At 36.8% G+C, this 15,822-nt stretch overlaps 1 protein-coding gene across 7 annotated transcripts in view; it reads right to left on the bottom strand.

Moving 5' to 3' along the window:
- Positions 1-15,822, bottom strand: part of LRRIQ1 (leucine rich repeats and IQ motif containing 1) — a 165,697-nt gene that overhangs the window by 127,546 nt on the left and 22,329 nt on the right. For all 7 annotated transcript variants that reach the window (XR_003764483.2, XM_029079406.2, XM_029079407.2 and 4 more), the window contains 3 exons: positions 7,963-8,156; positions 7,294-7,421; positions 1,676-1,749 (listed from right to left, as the gene is read on the bottom strand). Coding sequence is in view for 6 of the 7 variants with exons in the window: in XM_029079406.2 (XP_028935239.1) it covers positions 1,676-1,749; positions 7,294-7,421; positions 7,963-8,156 (396 nt within the window). In the remaining variant the exon portion in view is untranslated. The remainder of the gene's footprint in view (positions 1-1,675; positions 1,750-7,293; positions 7,422-7,962; positions 8,157-15,822) is intronic.

The raw sequence follows: 15,822 nt of genomic DNA, 5'->3' as shown, positions 1-15,822 counted from the left end.
AGAAGTATCAATATTAACAATTAATCTTTACAGAAGGATGCTATCTAGTCAGTAATAACAGATGCGTGGCTCAGTGGAAAGAGTCTGGGCTTGGGAGCCAGAGGTCATGGGTTCAAATCCCTGATCTGCCACTTGTCAGCTGTGTGGCCGTGGGCAAGTCACTTAACTTCTCCGTGCCTGAGTTACCTCATCTGTAAAATGGGGATTAACTGTGAGCCCCACGTGGGACAACCTGATGACCCTGTATCTACCCCAGTGCTTAGAACAGTGCTCGGCACATAGTAAGTGCTTAACAAATACCAACATTATTATTATTATATAGGGGTGAAGGTGATAAGATTCAGAAAGAATAGAAAGAACAGCATAGGACTGAACATAAGGAAACCTGGCTCTGGCCTGCTGTGTGATTTTGGGCAAGTCACTTAACTTCTCTAAGCCTCGGTTTCCATATCTATCAAAAGTGTGATGTGTTCGACTATTCAGTATTGCACTACAGTCGACATTTTTGGTGAAGTTGTGTGATTTTAAAGTATCCAATTAGATCTCCTACTGGGGGAATTGTAAGGAAGAAAAGGTAAAAACTAAATTTCCCAGTAGGCAGAGAGGCTGACTCACTACATTTTACATGGAGGAATAAGTTACCAGAATCCCATTGAAGAGGCTACAGCACGTCTGAATCTCCGTCTGGGAGCCTGCCTGTGAGTAACTGTGGTCTGCTACTAATCCTCAAATGAGGCCTGCGGAGGTGTATTACCTCTTTATTACCTAATCAGCACATATGGGAAGGTAGTCCAGGGAAATAATGGGTTGTGGGTTATTTGGTTTATGGTCCAAATCATAGTTTCCTTCTGCATTCCTTCCTCAATTCAATCTTCTGCGAAAAATATTATCTACTGGCTATTATTGTGTTTGAGATTTGCAATGCACTGAGCGGGCAAACAAGAAAAACTATTATTACTACAACATACTAATATAGTTTTACTTTTGAAAATTCAAAACTAAGGTGGTCTACGGGATTGATCTAGACCAGGAGCGGGCAGTTATTTGGGCTGGTGGGCCACTCATTTTTCAAAATCTCCTGAGGTCTGGTGGTGATAGTGAAGAATGGTAGGGTTGAGGGAGAGAGGATTTGAAAGGTGAAAGTACTTCCACACAGACATGACAGTTCTCACGTAATGGAGCCAGCTCAGAGCACAGCTGGTAAATTTAGCAGCCACCATCGTCAACGGTCATTTGCTGTAGAGTGTGGCTAGTCAAGGATGGCACTGGTCTAAGCAGAAGTTTCCTTTCCAGGAAGAAGCGGAATCATTCCTGGACTCACAGGGGGCATTTTGCTCACTCCCAGCGTAAGTGAACAGACTACACTCATTCACCAACTGACCAGGGCAGTCACTGGCCAATGATTTTCATAAGAAAATGTATATATTTTTATCATTAAAATTTATTACTTTCATAAGAAATAAGTTCCCTTTGCTTATATTTAAAAATGAAGAGATCACAGTGATTATTCTGTAGTCAGTATAGAGGGGTGGAGGGGATAACATTCAGAAAGAATAGAAGAGGATGTAGGATGTTAGAGGATGGCTTCAAAACAAACAAATCATCATTTGATTTACAGGGCAATTTAACTGATGATACTAATAACTTTAAGGGTTTTTTGTATTTTTTCACTCACCTGAAAGGCAGTTATTGCTGATATCCATTTTTTCCAAAGATACAAATTGAGAGAGGGAAGCAATGGTTTTCAAGCTAGAAGCATAAGAAACATTGTTTAAAATGTTGTTTTATTAATATTAAAAATCATATTTTGAGAATCAATATGCTTAAAGCATTTCCTTTCAGTAAAAGCAAAAAATACACACTTATGATAGCTTAAGTACAATGATGATGCCACCTAAATTTATATTCTGTGACTACTAATTTTTTAGAGCAGTATTAATTACCTATAGCATGACTTCATAGGATAAACCATCAGATATGTCAGTTAATTGAAGGAAGATTCAAAATGATTAAGTTCTTAAAAACACAGACTAACTTGGGTTTGAAAAACATGGATATAATGCTGAAGTGAGTTTTAGACACAAAATAGCCTGTTGAGCAATTTGCCCTGGCTGGTGCCACACTTTCTGAAATTTAATTAAATTAATATTCTAAATTTTAAATTTCACTATAAAAAGAGATGTTTTAAGACTTTAATGCACATGTACACTATTCTATCAATTAAAGAATGAATTCTAGTTCAATTGTTTTATAACTAGGAAGGAAACAAAATAAATCACATATTTTAAGAGCATATTAAATGCAAAACTGAACACTTATATGGACAAAATGGTCATTTTGCCTCCTTAGGTAATATATACACAATGTTCAAAATGTAAATACTTAGTATTCTTTCTAAAATGAATTCATTAACTGAGCTATAGTGGAAAGTAGCTGAGTTTCTTACATTTAAAAATTCTACCAAATATTTACTCGAAAAAAATTCACCAACTCTTCCTCTACACAAGTAGTTAGCATTGTTTCTCTTATGACAGACTGTTTCAAGAAATAGCAATAAATCATATATCCAAGTTACCTAAAATAATGGAATTCAGAGCAACATGTATAAATCATGTTTTTAAAACACTCGTGCACCTACAGTTTATTGTAGTGTAACTCAGAATTGAACACTCCAGATTTGTTTACCTCAAGAATACACAGTGGTACTTCTGCAGAAGAAAATATATAAATGCATATGCCCGATTGTGTCAAAGAACAATTTCTCTATTATCCATCCTCATTTTTTCAAACTAAGTAAAGTGAGTTAAGCCTCCCTTCCCAGACCATTCTAATCCTTAATCCAAAAGCTGTTCAATTTTAAAAGTAACTTCAGCCATTGCCTAAAATTCTAATTTCTTGTTGTCTCAGTTCTTTTCCTGTTGCTTACACCATTTTCCATTCACTTTTCCTGCTTTTACCAACATTCTCTCCTGCCTCTTGTATTTTTTCTCTCTTTCCAATTTCTGCAAATTTCAATGTCCAAAGCCTGCAGAATAGTTTTATCACCAGAAGCCCGTATGTGTTTTTGCCAATACTCATCCTTGTGCTGACCTGAATACCTCCATGAACCTTCCTGCTCTTCACACCCAGAAAGACACTCAGATGAAAATATTCTGATACCAGGGTTGGGAGGAAGTAATTCTGAATGTGTGTTGCTTCCAAAACAGTTTAATTATTCAGTCAGAACGTGAGAATAGCAATTCCTTAACAATTATCCTAGTGTTTAGACCCTTAGTGAGGTACTTTCGGGGGCAGTAAAAACATCTATGAATTTAGCATTTTAATCTGGTTATCTTTCATCTTCCTAACTGCATCTGTCTCAATCAAGAACATAATTTACATTTCACCTATAGATTTTCATAGGCCTGACCACCTGTCTGTCAGAGGGCTGTCACTCAAGATTGGTAAGAGCAAATTTGCAAGATGCATAACGGGAAGTAAATTGTAGCAGTTTTTACTTTTGCACCCTTCTCCATACTGTATATCCTTCAAAGAGAAAACCTAAGCATAATTCAAATTTTTTATATACAAAAAGTGTTTTGATATTGACTACCTCAAATTTGAAAACTATAAAAAAGGTTTTGTGATGAATGAGGCTCATGGCAACAGAACATGAACAGCAGAATATGCATGTAAGTTAATGATAAGAAAACATGAGGTAAGGCAAGAGAAAAAATACTTAGAAAGATTATATATTTATATATTTTTACATGCTGCCATTTTCCCTGACATAGGTAGCTGTCATTTGAACTATGTATTTACAAGCTTCCTCGTAGTTTCTCCAATCCCTGGTCAATATCACTGAATACAATTTCTCTGCCCCATTTTAAAGTCAATTGTGATTTGGTGTCACAGAGGAGACATGAAAAGAAAAGACTTGACATAGGTTGTAAGCTCCAAAGCACTGATCCATGTCATAAAATTAAAGCTCAGAAAAAACTAGGATAAGATTTAAAGTTAACTGCCTCACCAGCCAAATAACTTTTTAACTTCAGAGTAAGTTTGCTACTTTCACCTCTGTGGTATTTGACTCAAACCGGTTATCCTTGTGTCTTTATGACAGTTCACATTTCCAGTATTTTGTTACTTGGAACCATATAAGTAGGATGGTTTTAAATCTTTCTATAGTTTTCCTTTTACTTTTACTGACATTCTGTGTTAATTTTTTCTAGGAAAATTCAAACCAGAAAGACAAAGGACATTAGTGAAAACCTAATACTACTTGACCTTGTCATACTAGCCCTGGGCATAAAAAAGATATAAATTTCAAAGACGACAAAACAGCCAAAGATATGTACAAAAAGCAGTCAGTGGGTAAAAGCTTCCACTTTCTGCTCCTATTTAGAGTTTCACAGGGGTAGAAAGACTTATGAAGCCAAAGCGAGCCTTCCAATTAGGAAACAGATGAAACTTGAAAAGGAGTCAAATGTTACAGTGAAAACTCAAAACATCAGTAAAGATGAAACAAATATTTCAGACTCTATATAACCTATTATAATTTGTATACATTTACTTAAATATGAAAAAGCAGACCAGATTGTGTCCTCTTTGATAATAAAATATCAAAAGAGTCACTGAAAATTGGAAATACATCCCTAAATTTGAAAGTCTACTTATTTATCACTCAATGGGACTCATCTATCAGTTTATACATGCAATATTGAAAAATCATCTTAAAATTTCCACAATCCATACAGCAACATTTTCAAGTTGGTACAGTGCTGAAATGGAAAAGATGCTCACTGCATACTACATACTATAACATCTTGAGTGATACTACATGATCTTGAGCAAATTACCTAAATTATTTAGTTTGTTAATTTCTACATAAGATTTAACCAATTATATCTGTTTCCAATCTACCACACATGAATATTTGAAGTTTTAAATGCGACAAAGTATTTTGAACCTCAGGGAAAGGTTCATTATAAATACAAGCTGTAGTCACTAAAAGAAATTCAAAACATGGAATTATCATAATAAATATTACACCTCCTTATGTGAGCAAAGACATTGATGGTAAGGAAACAGTCCTCTTGCTTTTAGGAAATTATTTGATCAAAATACTAAATATTTAAATGAAGCATTCTATTATGAAGGGATTTAACTTTTACATTATTTGCAATAATGGAGAGATAATAATAATAATGTTGGTATTTGTTAAGCACTTACTATGTGCAGAGCACTGTTCTAAGCGCTGGGGGAGATACAGGGTGATTAGGTTGTCCCACATGGGGATCACAGTTTGAATCCCCATTTTACAGATGAGGTAACTGAGGCACAGAGAAGTTAAGTGACTTGCCCATAGTCACACAGCTGACAAGTGGCAGAGCTGGGATCTGCAATGAAAACTTGGTCAAGGTACGATATGATTTATAGGTCAAAGAGAAGCATTGGGGCCTTTGAAATAGGACAATTCAATAGAATTGTAGATTGTAGATGTTAACCCATTAACATGTTATCAAAATAAGCAACTCAATCATCAACATTACTTAAAGTTTTATCCCCTTATCAATAACCTCAAAATCTAGTTGAACTTATTGACCAAATAAATAAATGTTAGGAAAATCAGTAATTGAGTCTGAAAGTTGTTTGACGTGCTAATCTCCTGAAATAGTAATGCAAGATTCGAATTGTACTTTCCAAGCGCTTAGTACAGAGCTCTGCACACAGTAAGGGCTCAATAAATATGATTGAATGAATAAATGAAAGGAGTGATAATTTTTAAAGAGAGAGAGGAGAGAAGGGAAAAAAGGGGAAAGAAGGAGAGAAGGAAAGAAAGAAAAGGGGGCAGAGAGAAGGAAGGTAGAGAAGGAAGGAGAGAGGAGTGAAAGGAGAAATAGTGAGGGGGAAGGAAGAAGGAAAAGTGAAAGAAAGAGAGGGAGATAGAACAAAAGAGAGCGGGGGAGCGGGGAGGGAAATGAGAGGAAGAGACAGAGACACATCCCCAAACGTTCCTCCCCAAACTCCCCTTGCACCTCTGTTACATGTTCGCCATCTACTGTGAAGTGCTCCGTGAATGTTTCCATCCCAATTCCATCCCATTCCAACCCATTGTGCTTGTATCCATCCCAGGGCTTAATACAGGGCCTGGCACACAGTAAGCACTTAACAAATACTATTATTATTATAATTATTTCATGGACTTCATCCCATTCAAATATTTCAAATACACTGTGTTGTATCACATTAATGCTATGACAAAATCCATTCGTAAATATGTCTGCCTTACAAAAGAATGTGTTGGTTTTTTCATGTAAAGAAAATCACTTTAATAGGTATACAGCTAGTGGAAGTTAAATTTTGGGGGTATGTTCCCATGAAGAGCCACAAATTGGTGGGGGAACTGAAAGGAATTTAGACATTGCTGCCAAGGAGACGTTACATGAATGGGAAGTGTTCAGGTTTTTCTGCCTTGTGCTATCCTTTTCAGAGAAGCTTTTGGCCAAGTTAGTTTTTGGCTAAAGCAGTTTTAGTACTGTTCCTGTGATGAGCAAATAAGCCAGAAAAATAAAGGATGGGCCCTGGTGCAGTATCTATCTAATCAATCAGTGGTATTTATTGAGCACCTACTATGTTCAGAGCACTTTACTAAGCTCTTGGTAGAGTAAAATACAACAAAGTTGATAGACATGTTCCATGTCCACAGGAAGAGTAGAAAAGAAGCATGACTATTTTACTCCTGTTTGAGTTTCAGGCTATGTCTTTCTACATAGATCCAGATGTTCAGCAGGATAAAGCTGATGTTCCAGGACAGGTACCTATTTCCAGTCAATGTAAAAGTGTTTTTCCTTTTCTATGTTAATATCCTTTGGGAAATCAAATTTAAATCAATCTTAACTTTACAATAAGAAACGCAAGTTGAGAGCAACTTAAAAAGTGTTCTTCTGGAACTTAATAAATACCACTTGAGTGAATGAGAAAGTCTGAAGTATGGTGGGATATTTTCTAAGGTATCCATTTTTCTTAAAGATATGATTTAAGATACAGCTCAGAGATTTTAGAAAATGATGTCTTGGTGGAAGTGTCTCACTAACATCTTAGTTTCTATTATCATGTTGTGTCAATGACCTTGCTTTTATTTTTCATTTAGTAGCTGAAATTGTTTTTCTCATTTTACCTAGAGTGCTTTTTTAAAATAGTGCTGAAGAGCAATTGCAGAGAATACATCCATCCTTAGAAATCTGTTTTTCATTTCTGTCCACTAGGTTATAGTTAGCTTGGTTTTAATTAATTGCTCAAGGATATTTTTACCTGTTTTGAGAGACAGTAAAGATCTGTAGTAAGGGTAGCCAGTATGAAGAAAGATTTTCCACTGTTGAAATATTGTTGTCATCCAAGTATAATTCTCTTAGCAGAACTTGATTCTCCAAGCGTGGCACCTACACATAAGTTTACTGATCTTCATTATTTTTGCTCAGAAAATGGATTTGCCATCACCCAGGTTTAGCAAAACAGAAACAGGATTCCATATTTACTAAATTTATGCAAACATCAGACTGTTCTTCATATTTTTTCTGACCCTCCTCTTTAAAATTAATCAGTTCTGGTGGTTAATCTTCATTTGCTAAGAAATCATTTTTTCCTCCCAGCTACAGATATGCAATTTAGAAAGTCAGATTAGTTGTATTTTACCTGAGTATGAAGGATGTCAAATATATGTATAGACAAAGTTACATGTATATACAAAGTTACATGTATATGAAATAGCAACTCTAATTTGTAGAAGCAGTATCATTTGGATAAAACTTTAAAATTTTTGATAAAGCTTCAAAATTAAAAATCTATATCAGTTCAAAGTAAATAGATTAAGGAGCATTTCACTTTAATATTGTAAAAATACAGTTATTCAAAAAATAACTAGTTTTCAGTGCACTAAGAGAAAAATATCATTGAGATGTTGTTAATGTTACAAGTTATTACCTCACTTAAATTATTTCCTTGTAGCTTCAGACTTTGAAGCAGACCACAATTTTCTATGCCTTCGAGTTCAGAAAGATGGTTATATGAACAATCCAGGAACATGAGAGTGGGCGCCTCACCAAGACCTTTAGAACTGATTAACTGATTGTGAGCCACACTTAGTTGCTGAAGATTTTTCAAAGACTCTAAGCCACCTGAAAGGAAAAAAAAAATCACAATTCCATTTTATATACTTCATAAAGATCGATTTATCTTAATGTTTTGGTTCAAATATTTCTTAAAACATTCTCAGTAACACCTCCAATTTCAAGTAAGAGCCGATATAATTTATATATTGAAACGATCTAACGTAGTTCTCTGTCTGCAGATTGGTGCATCACTATCTCATGGCTGGCTTGTCCGACCACATCTGTCAAAAACTCCTGGAGATAAAAACAGAGGTAGAATCACATCCTACCACAGTGATCTGGTTGCAAAGTCACAAAGAATGACTGTCAACAGAGTGAAAAGAAATGTAGCCTGGTGACAGGTCTGAGAGTCAGATATTCTGTGTTCTATTCCCAGCCCCGCTATTGCCTGCTGTGGCATCTTGACCAAGTGACTTAATTTATCTGTGCCTCAGTTTCCTATTTGTAAAATGGGGATTAAATGCCTGTCTCTCCTATTCAGATTGTGATCCCTGGTGAGATGTTAACTTTGTCCAACTCGATTACCTTGTAGGTATCCCAGGACTCTATGCAGTGTTTGGCACAAAGTAAGCACTTAAATATGATTATTATTATTACTAGCCTAGGTGCCTCAAACTTAATATATCCAAAACAGAATTCCTCATTTTTCCACCCAAATCCCATTCTCCCCTTGACTTTCCATCCCTGTAGACAGCATCACCATGCTCCCTATCTCCCAAGCCCCTAACTTTGGCTTTATACTTGACTCATCTTTCTCAATCAACCCATCATTCAATTCTAACACTAAATCCGTAAATTCAGCCTTCACATCATCACTAAAATCAGCCCATTCCTCTCCATCCAAAGTGGTACCACATTAATCCGGGCAATTATCCTATCCCGCCTTGATCGCTGCACCTGCCTCCTTGCTGGCCCGCCCACCTCTTGTCTCACCCAACTCTACTTCATTCTGCTGCACACATTATTTTTCTACAAAACCATTCAGTCCATGCTTTCCCAGTCCTCAAGGACTCCCAGTGATTGTTCATCCACTTCCACACCAAACAGAAAATCCTTACCACAGGCTTTAAAGAATTCAATCACCTTACCCCTTCCTACCTTATCTCCCTAATTCCCAACTATAACCCAGACTGCACACTTCGCTCCTCTATTGCCAACCTACTCACCGTACCTCAATCTCACCCATGAAGCCACCGGCCTTTTGCCCACATCCTGCCTCTGGCCTGGAACACCCACCCTCTTCATATCCGGCAATCAATCTGCCCACCTTCAAAGCCTAACTGAAGACCCATCTCCTCATTTTCTCTTCTCCAACTCTGTTCTGTGTCACCCTTGCACTTGGATTTGCTCCCTTTTTTTATGTGCCTCACTCAGCCCCACAGCACCTCTGTACATATCTGTAATTTATTTATTCATATTAATGTATGCTTCCCCCTCTAGACCATAAGCTTGGTGTGGACAGGGACTAAATCTACCAACTTTGTTATACTGTACTCTTTTAAGTGCTCTGAACAAAGTAAGAACTCAAATATGACTGCTTGATTTACTTCTCTCCTATCTGTACATTATTTTAGTGTCTATCTCCCTGTCTAGATTCTAAACTCTGATGTCAGAGGTCATGTCTATTAAATCTTCTGAACTCTCCAACATGCTCTGACCACAACAGTGCTCAATAAATAAAAATATGTTAATTGATTATTGACTACCCGCTTCTTTGAGTTTATCCTTCACCAATGTGATCCACATTCTCTAGGTAAAAATGAGTCAGCAACCCAAGCAAAATCTCCTGTTCATCCCCCATATCTTGACTAAGCTGGTTGTAGGCAAGGAATGTGTCTATCATACTGTTGGGTCGCACTCTCCCAAGTGCTTAGTATTGTACCCTGCACACAGTAAATGCTCAAAAAATATGATTGATTTATTATAGCAGAAACAGCCCTAGGTTATATTTTAACAATCCAGCTGCACAAATGTATTCATACAGTAAACCTTTGTCATAGGTGTCAGAGTGTACCTACACAAAGAAGCAACAGCTTTTTCACAATACACATTGCTTTGAGCATATCCCTGGTCATCAATTCCTAGTTTTCATCAGAGATGCAGCATTGTCTGAGGTTTTATGTAATTATTTCCATAAAACATTACTTCAGTCAACCTTAATTCTCAATATCAACTCACTTACATAGCATCTCCTATAGTTCACTGCTCCTTACTGGTCCCACTCAGCAGAGTTGCACTGAGATGAGCATAGTTTCAATACTGGAGACTGAGAACTTCCTAGGATTTTGCCTGTGATCCTATCTTGCTATCTGATGTTGAGTCTAGCCTAAGTGATGCTGATGGAATTGTTCAAAGAATTGGATATGGCACATATGGGATGACCAACACTCCCAGCGGTAGATGAGACTGGACACATTACAACTCTTTAGACTATAGCATGAACTGGAATCTAATCTTTATGGAGTTTACTGTCAGGATCAATGGATAGGCATTGGAACTGACACTTCAGGTTCAAAAACCTGCTCAAAGGAGGGATTACAGAGCTCAGGTCTTGCACAGCTCCACTCTCATTCTCTCACTCCTGCCATACGTTCCCACTGGGGCAGAGAGTACAATAGGTGAGTAGGCAGGAAAGAGGGTAGCACATTACGAGGTACGTAGGTGGAATTTAATACAGTTTCAGAAAGAAAAGCGTGTAACTGTCCAAATTAGTAAGGAGCTTGGCCTTGAGCTCTATGTCTTGGACTCCAGACCTTTAGGAGTTTGAAGGTGTTCTAGGGGTTCTTGATTTTTTTATACTCCCACATACCTAGTACAGTGCTGTATATAATTTTGGCCTCTAATAAATGTTAGTAATAACTAAGTAATAAACAAATAATATTAGATCTCAAATTTGATATGAAATTTGTTATCCATCCGCAGCAGCATCCATATCCCTCATGGCATCTCAAGTGTGATGGTAATAGAGTAGGTTCAGTTGGGGGGAACTTACCACATAGCTTAGATTCTATCTGACGGTGATGAGAAAATATCTGACTTTCATCCCACCATATTATTGTGGAGTGATCTCAGGATCTTAGTGAGCTTCCCAAGGCAGCCAAATTTGCTTATTAGTTACCAGGTCCCTGGTCTGTTGATGGTCTCTCTATCTGGGCAGATGCAAGGAGCGTATCTGCTGTCAGAACCATTGAGAGGCCTTTGTTTCCTCTTAGGGCTCTGATAATATGGAAGAGATAATATGTCACCTCCACCCTCACCCAGAATTCCCACCACCTGTTACAGCATCAACTCTTCACCACGATTCACCGCTTGCTGAAAAAATGTTACCTCTAAAATCTCTCTAAACAAAAGGACAGCACAGTGACATTTCAAAAATGGCCCTTTTAGGCATTCACTGAACAAATACCAATAGAATATTGTTATCACACATTGGGGCTCAATGGATATTGATTGACAAAGCCCTGAAGTAGTCTTCCTGACCCAGGAGAATTACAACTTTTAAAATGCAAAAAATCTCTACAATAGTGTAAAGCACACATCAAGTTCTACTTGTAGAATAAAAAAAATTAAAAAATAAATAAAAAGAATAAAGCGTCCTAAGGGCACCATCTAGTGGACCGCGAATAACTGCACTTCTTATCATCCAAATGAATAAATGCTAAGGCAAAAACCGGTTTGAACACAGATGCACATGTGTGTTTTACATTCACAAATGTAAAATGAAGGTTATGTTTCCCAGCATATTGTCCCTTGCACTCATCGATTCTAAAAGAAAAGACTGGTGATCTGCTGGACTCCTGTCCAATTTGAGCAATGGATCAATAAAAATTGATTAAGCGGTAACAGTAGTAGTAATAGGAATAATAATAATATAGCAATGTAAAATTATCTATTCGTGTTTCTGGGCACTGCTTTTTAGTAGGATTTTCTACTCTATCTTCCTTTTGCATATGATGTTTGAAAGCTTGAATCCAACACTTGCTAAGAATAAGAACAAGTCTTTCCAAAAACTGTTCTGAATACATTAATGTTCTTTATACAGTGAAGGTATTACATCTGAATTTTGTTTTGACTTTTCACTTAGGTATATTAATATTTGTACAAAGTATCAAACAGCATATAATGTAACAAAGAATTGCTCTAATAAGGTGAGTAAATATCAAAAGACAGAAGTATACTTTTATTAAATTAGGAACTTTATGAGATTATTTATCCTTTCACTTAGAGCAATAGGTTAATTTATTTTACATTATTTTTCATTTGCCTAAATCATTGTTTTAGAATACAGATATTCTTCAGTAAAACTGTGTAGAGTTCCTAAATGCATTCCTCTGACATCTCTCAAGGCTAGGAGTCCTGAATTCTACCATCTCCAGCTGATGGTGATATAGGGATGAGGCCTACCACAAATTCTGTAAATACTAAAATGCTTTTCAGAGATTGCCCATCAACCACCGCTGTGGACAAAATTCACAAGGAGAACATCTGGAAAACTGCCCTCAATGCCCACGCTCTCCTCCTGAACCAAATGTTGCTACCTAACCAGGAATAACCAAGTTAAGGCAGGCACTCTCCAATTAACAGATCATCACAAGCCAAAATGATGTATCATTCGCATGAGTTCCTGACCCCAAAGAACACTGGTCACAAAACCAAAGAAACCAACCTATATTTTGTTCCCTGTTCTAGTTTTTCTCACTGCCGAACTCCCGCTCACACACTCCCTCTGTCTTGAAACTCCATCCTCCTTCCCTGGCATACCATTACTCTCTCCCTATTTTTGAAGCCCTCCTGAAATAACACTTCCTCCAGGAGGCTTTCCCTGATTGATTTCTAATCTCCCAAGTCAGTACGTTCACACCACCTAAACACCTAAATACTCACAACCCTTAAACTTGTTGTACTTCATCTTCACACAGAGGAATATAATAATAATAATGTTGGTATTTGTTAAGCGCTTACTATGTGCAGATAGTAAGCGCTTAACAAATACCAACATTATTATTATATTCTTCTGTGTGAAGATGAAGCTCTAAGTGCTGGGGTAGATACAAGATAATCAGGTTGTCCCACATGGGGCTCACAGTCTTATTCCTCATTTTACAGATGAGGTAACTGAAGCCCAGAGAAGTTAAGTGACTTGCCCACAGTCACACAGCTGACAAGTGGCTGAGCCGACATTCGAACCCATGACCTCTGGCTCCCAAGCCCGGGCTCTTTCCACTGTACTATGCTGCTTCTCATATGTCTGCCAGCTCTGTTATATTGTTACATTGAACTCTCCCAAGTGCTTAGTACAGGGCTCTGCACCCAGTAAACACTCAATAAATGCAACTGAATGATTGATCGATTGATCTTCATACTCTCTTGTTTCCCCTAGTTGTCTTTGATTTTAGTTTTCAAATTTCCTGCTGGATTGTAAGCTCTTTGAGGTCTACTAATTTTATTGTACTCTCCTAAGGGCTTAGTATTGTGCACTGCACACAGTAGGAATTCGATAAAAACTAGTGATTAATAGATTACCGCGAAAAACACGTTTTAGAATGCTCATCTTATCCTCCAAAGAAGGAAGACGTAATTAGAAATTTCTTGGAAAAGGTCAATCTATCCCACAAAATCAAATCTTCACTGTCATTCACTGTGGACCTCCAAAATGAACACTATGATGTACTATGAAAGACATCATATGCTAGGAATTTCTGAAAGTGTAATTTCAAAAGCATACAACCCAATACTAGTGTACTGTTCTGTGATGCCAAAATGGGATTATTTACCTATTTACAGAAGAATTCCTTTTCTTTAAACATTACTCAAATTTTAAGAAATGGAATACTCCAAAAAGTCTTTGTTTAATATGAATCAGAAAAAAAAAATGATTTTCAGTACTAATCAGATAGAAATGCAACATAAAATGAACAAAAATTGCCTTTGATTCAGAATATTTCATTTCAGTTAATAAAACTATAAACATCTCCTCATTGATTCTTACAAGTATAATTAAATGCATTAATCTTGTAAAAGTGACTTATTGAAAACGCTTTACAAATTTTGCATGCCAGATTTTCCCAAGTGCAAATCACTAATTTTACTTTTCTTTGAAGTTGTGAAAGGGAAATTTATCTAATTCAGAAACTATTACCTTTGCATTACTAAAATTGTCTTCTCTACCAGCTGTCCATATTCCTTTAACCTTTAACCAAACCAAATAAAAGTAAGAGGAATACGAGCCTGACAATCCTAAGAAATGCACAAGAATTACTACTCTAAAATAACGATTGCTTAATAAGAAAAGGAAAGGAATGAAAAACACAAAGATGGGATTTATTAATCCGCAGTAAAGGAAGAATATAAGCAACCTATTTTGATAGTGCTTCCAGATTTCCTTCAGTTCTTGTAGAAAGGTAAAGGCCAAGAGGGGTAAATTAAGAACTTTCAAACACAAGTCTATCTTTGTGTACTTCTGTTGAGATTTCCTACTATCAATATATCATTAAGCCAAGTGCTGTTCACTTGGCTTAACCAGAGTCTCTGAAAGCAGTTCCTGAGGATGAAAACGCAGACTTCAACTGGTCTTCTTGAACATCCAGTTTCTCATGTAAACTCATCTCACACTCAATAAATACAGTGCTTTCACTGTACACAACGGACAGCAAAGAAGTTCTTTTTTAACCTTATTTGCTCTGCACTACATAGAGATACCTCAAAGACATCAATTAACATTGTGTCACTTTTTCCATAAATCTTGAAGATATGCTACCCCAGGAAATCCACCTCCTACAACAAATCTCATACAGTATTACTGGTAATGAGAACTGAATAAATGGGAGTTCAAGCATTTCTTCTAACAAACGGTCTATTTTCTTAGTTCCCTTTAGGTTACTGGCACTGGTTCTTACAGCGAGGGCCAATAACATTACCATACATTATCAATGCAGTAGTCCGCTCGTTCTCAAAAAAAAGATTTATTTGGGTATATATCTTCCACTCAACCTTTAAAATAAACTATCCTATATCCAAACTATCACTAGTTCAAGTGCTGAAAACTTCACGGGTGGCCTAGAAACTGGCAGCACACATATGCTCTAAATTTTAGGGTAGAAATCATTATTTATAGCACAATTTATTATCAAAAGTGTCTCCAAAATGTTTCAGAAAACAGCTACTAGGTTATCTGAAATGGTTCCCCTTTTCAACTCCAAACTAGCCTTTAACTGCTTCACAGTTAAGTCAGATGTACACTTGGCCTCAAGACTTCTGACCAACAATACGAGCCTAACTAAAGCATGCTTTCCTGGCTGTGTTCCCTCCAACTTAATGCAGTTCATCAATCAATCAGTGATATTTATTAAGCACTTACTGAGTGCAGAGTACACTTTAATGATACAGCAGACACATTCCCTGCCCCAACAAGTTTACAGTCTAGAGGGATGAGTTTACAGTCTAGTTAATCCCTTTAAACATGTGCTCACTGCATCCAGTCAGGCATTTCCCTAATCCTTTCAAAGCCGTCTCCTCTATGAAAGCAATTTCTAGTAGTAAAAAGAGAAAATATCACAGAGGTACTCAAATGCTCCTATTTCAGGACTTGGTAAAAATAACAAGAACTCCAAATACATTTTCAGTGATGGAGAAGCAGCAGGAATTAAATACGACCCTTGTCCATCGGAGGACT

This window comes from Ornithorhynchus anatinus, chromosome 14, assembly GCF_004115215.2.
Source record: "Ornithorhynchus anatinus isolate Pmale09 chromosome 14, mOrnAna1.pri.v4, whole genome shotgun sequence".
Classification (NCBI taxonomy): Eukaryota; Metazoa; Chordata; class Mammalia; order Monotremata; family Ornithorhynchidae; genus Ornithorhynchus; species Ornithorhynchus anatinus.
The sequence above is the reverse complement of the archived record's forward strand: the minus strand, read 5'-3'. Positions and strand labels throughout refer to the sequence as shown.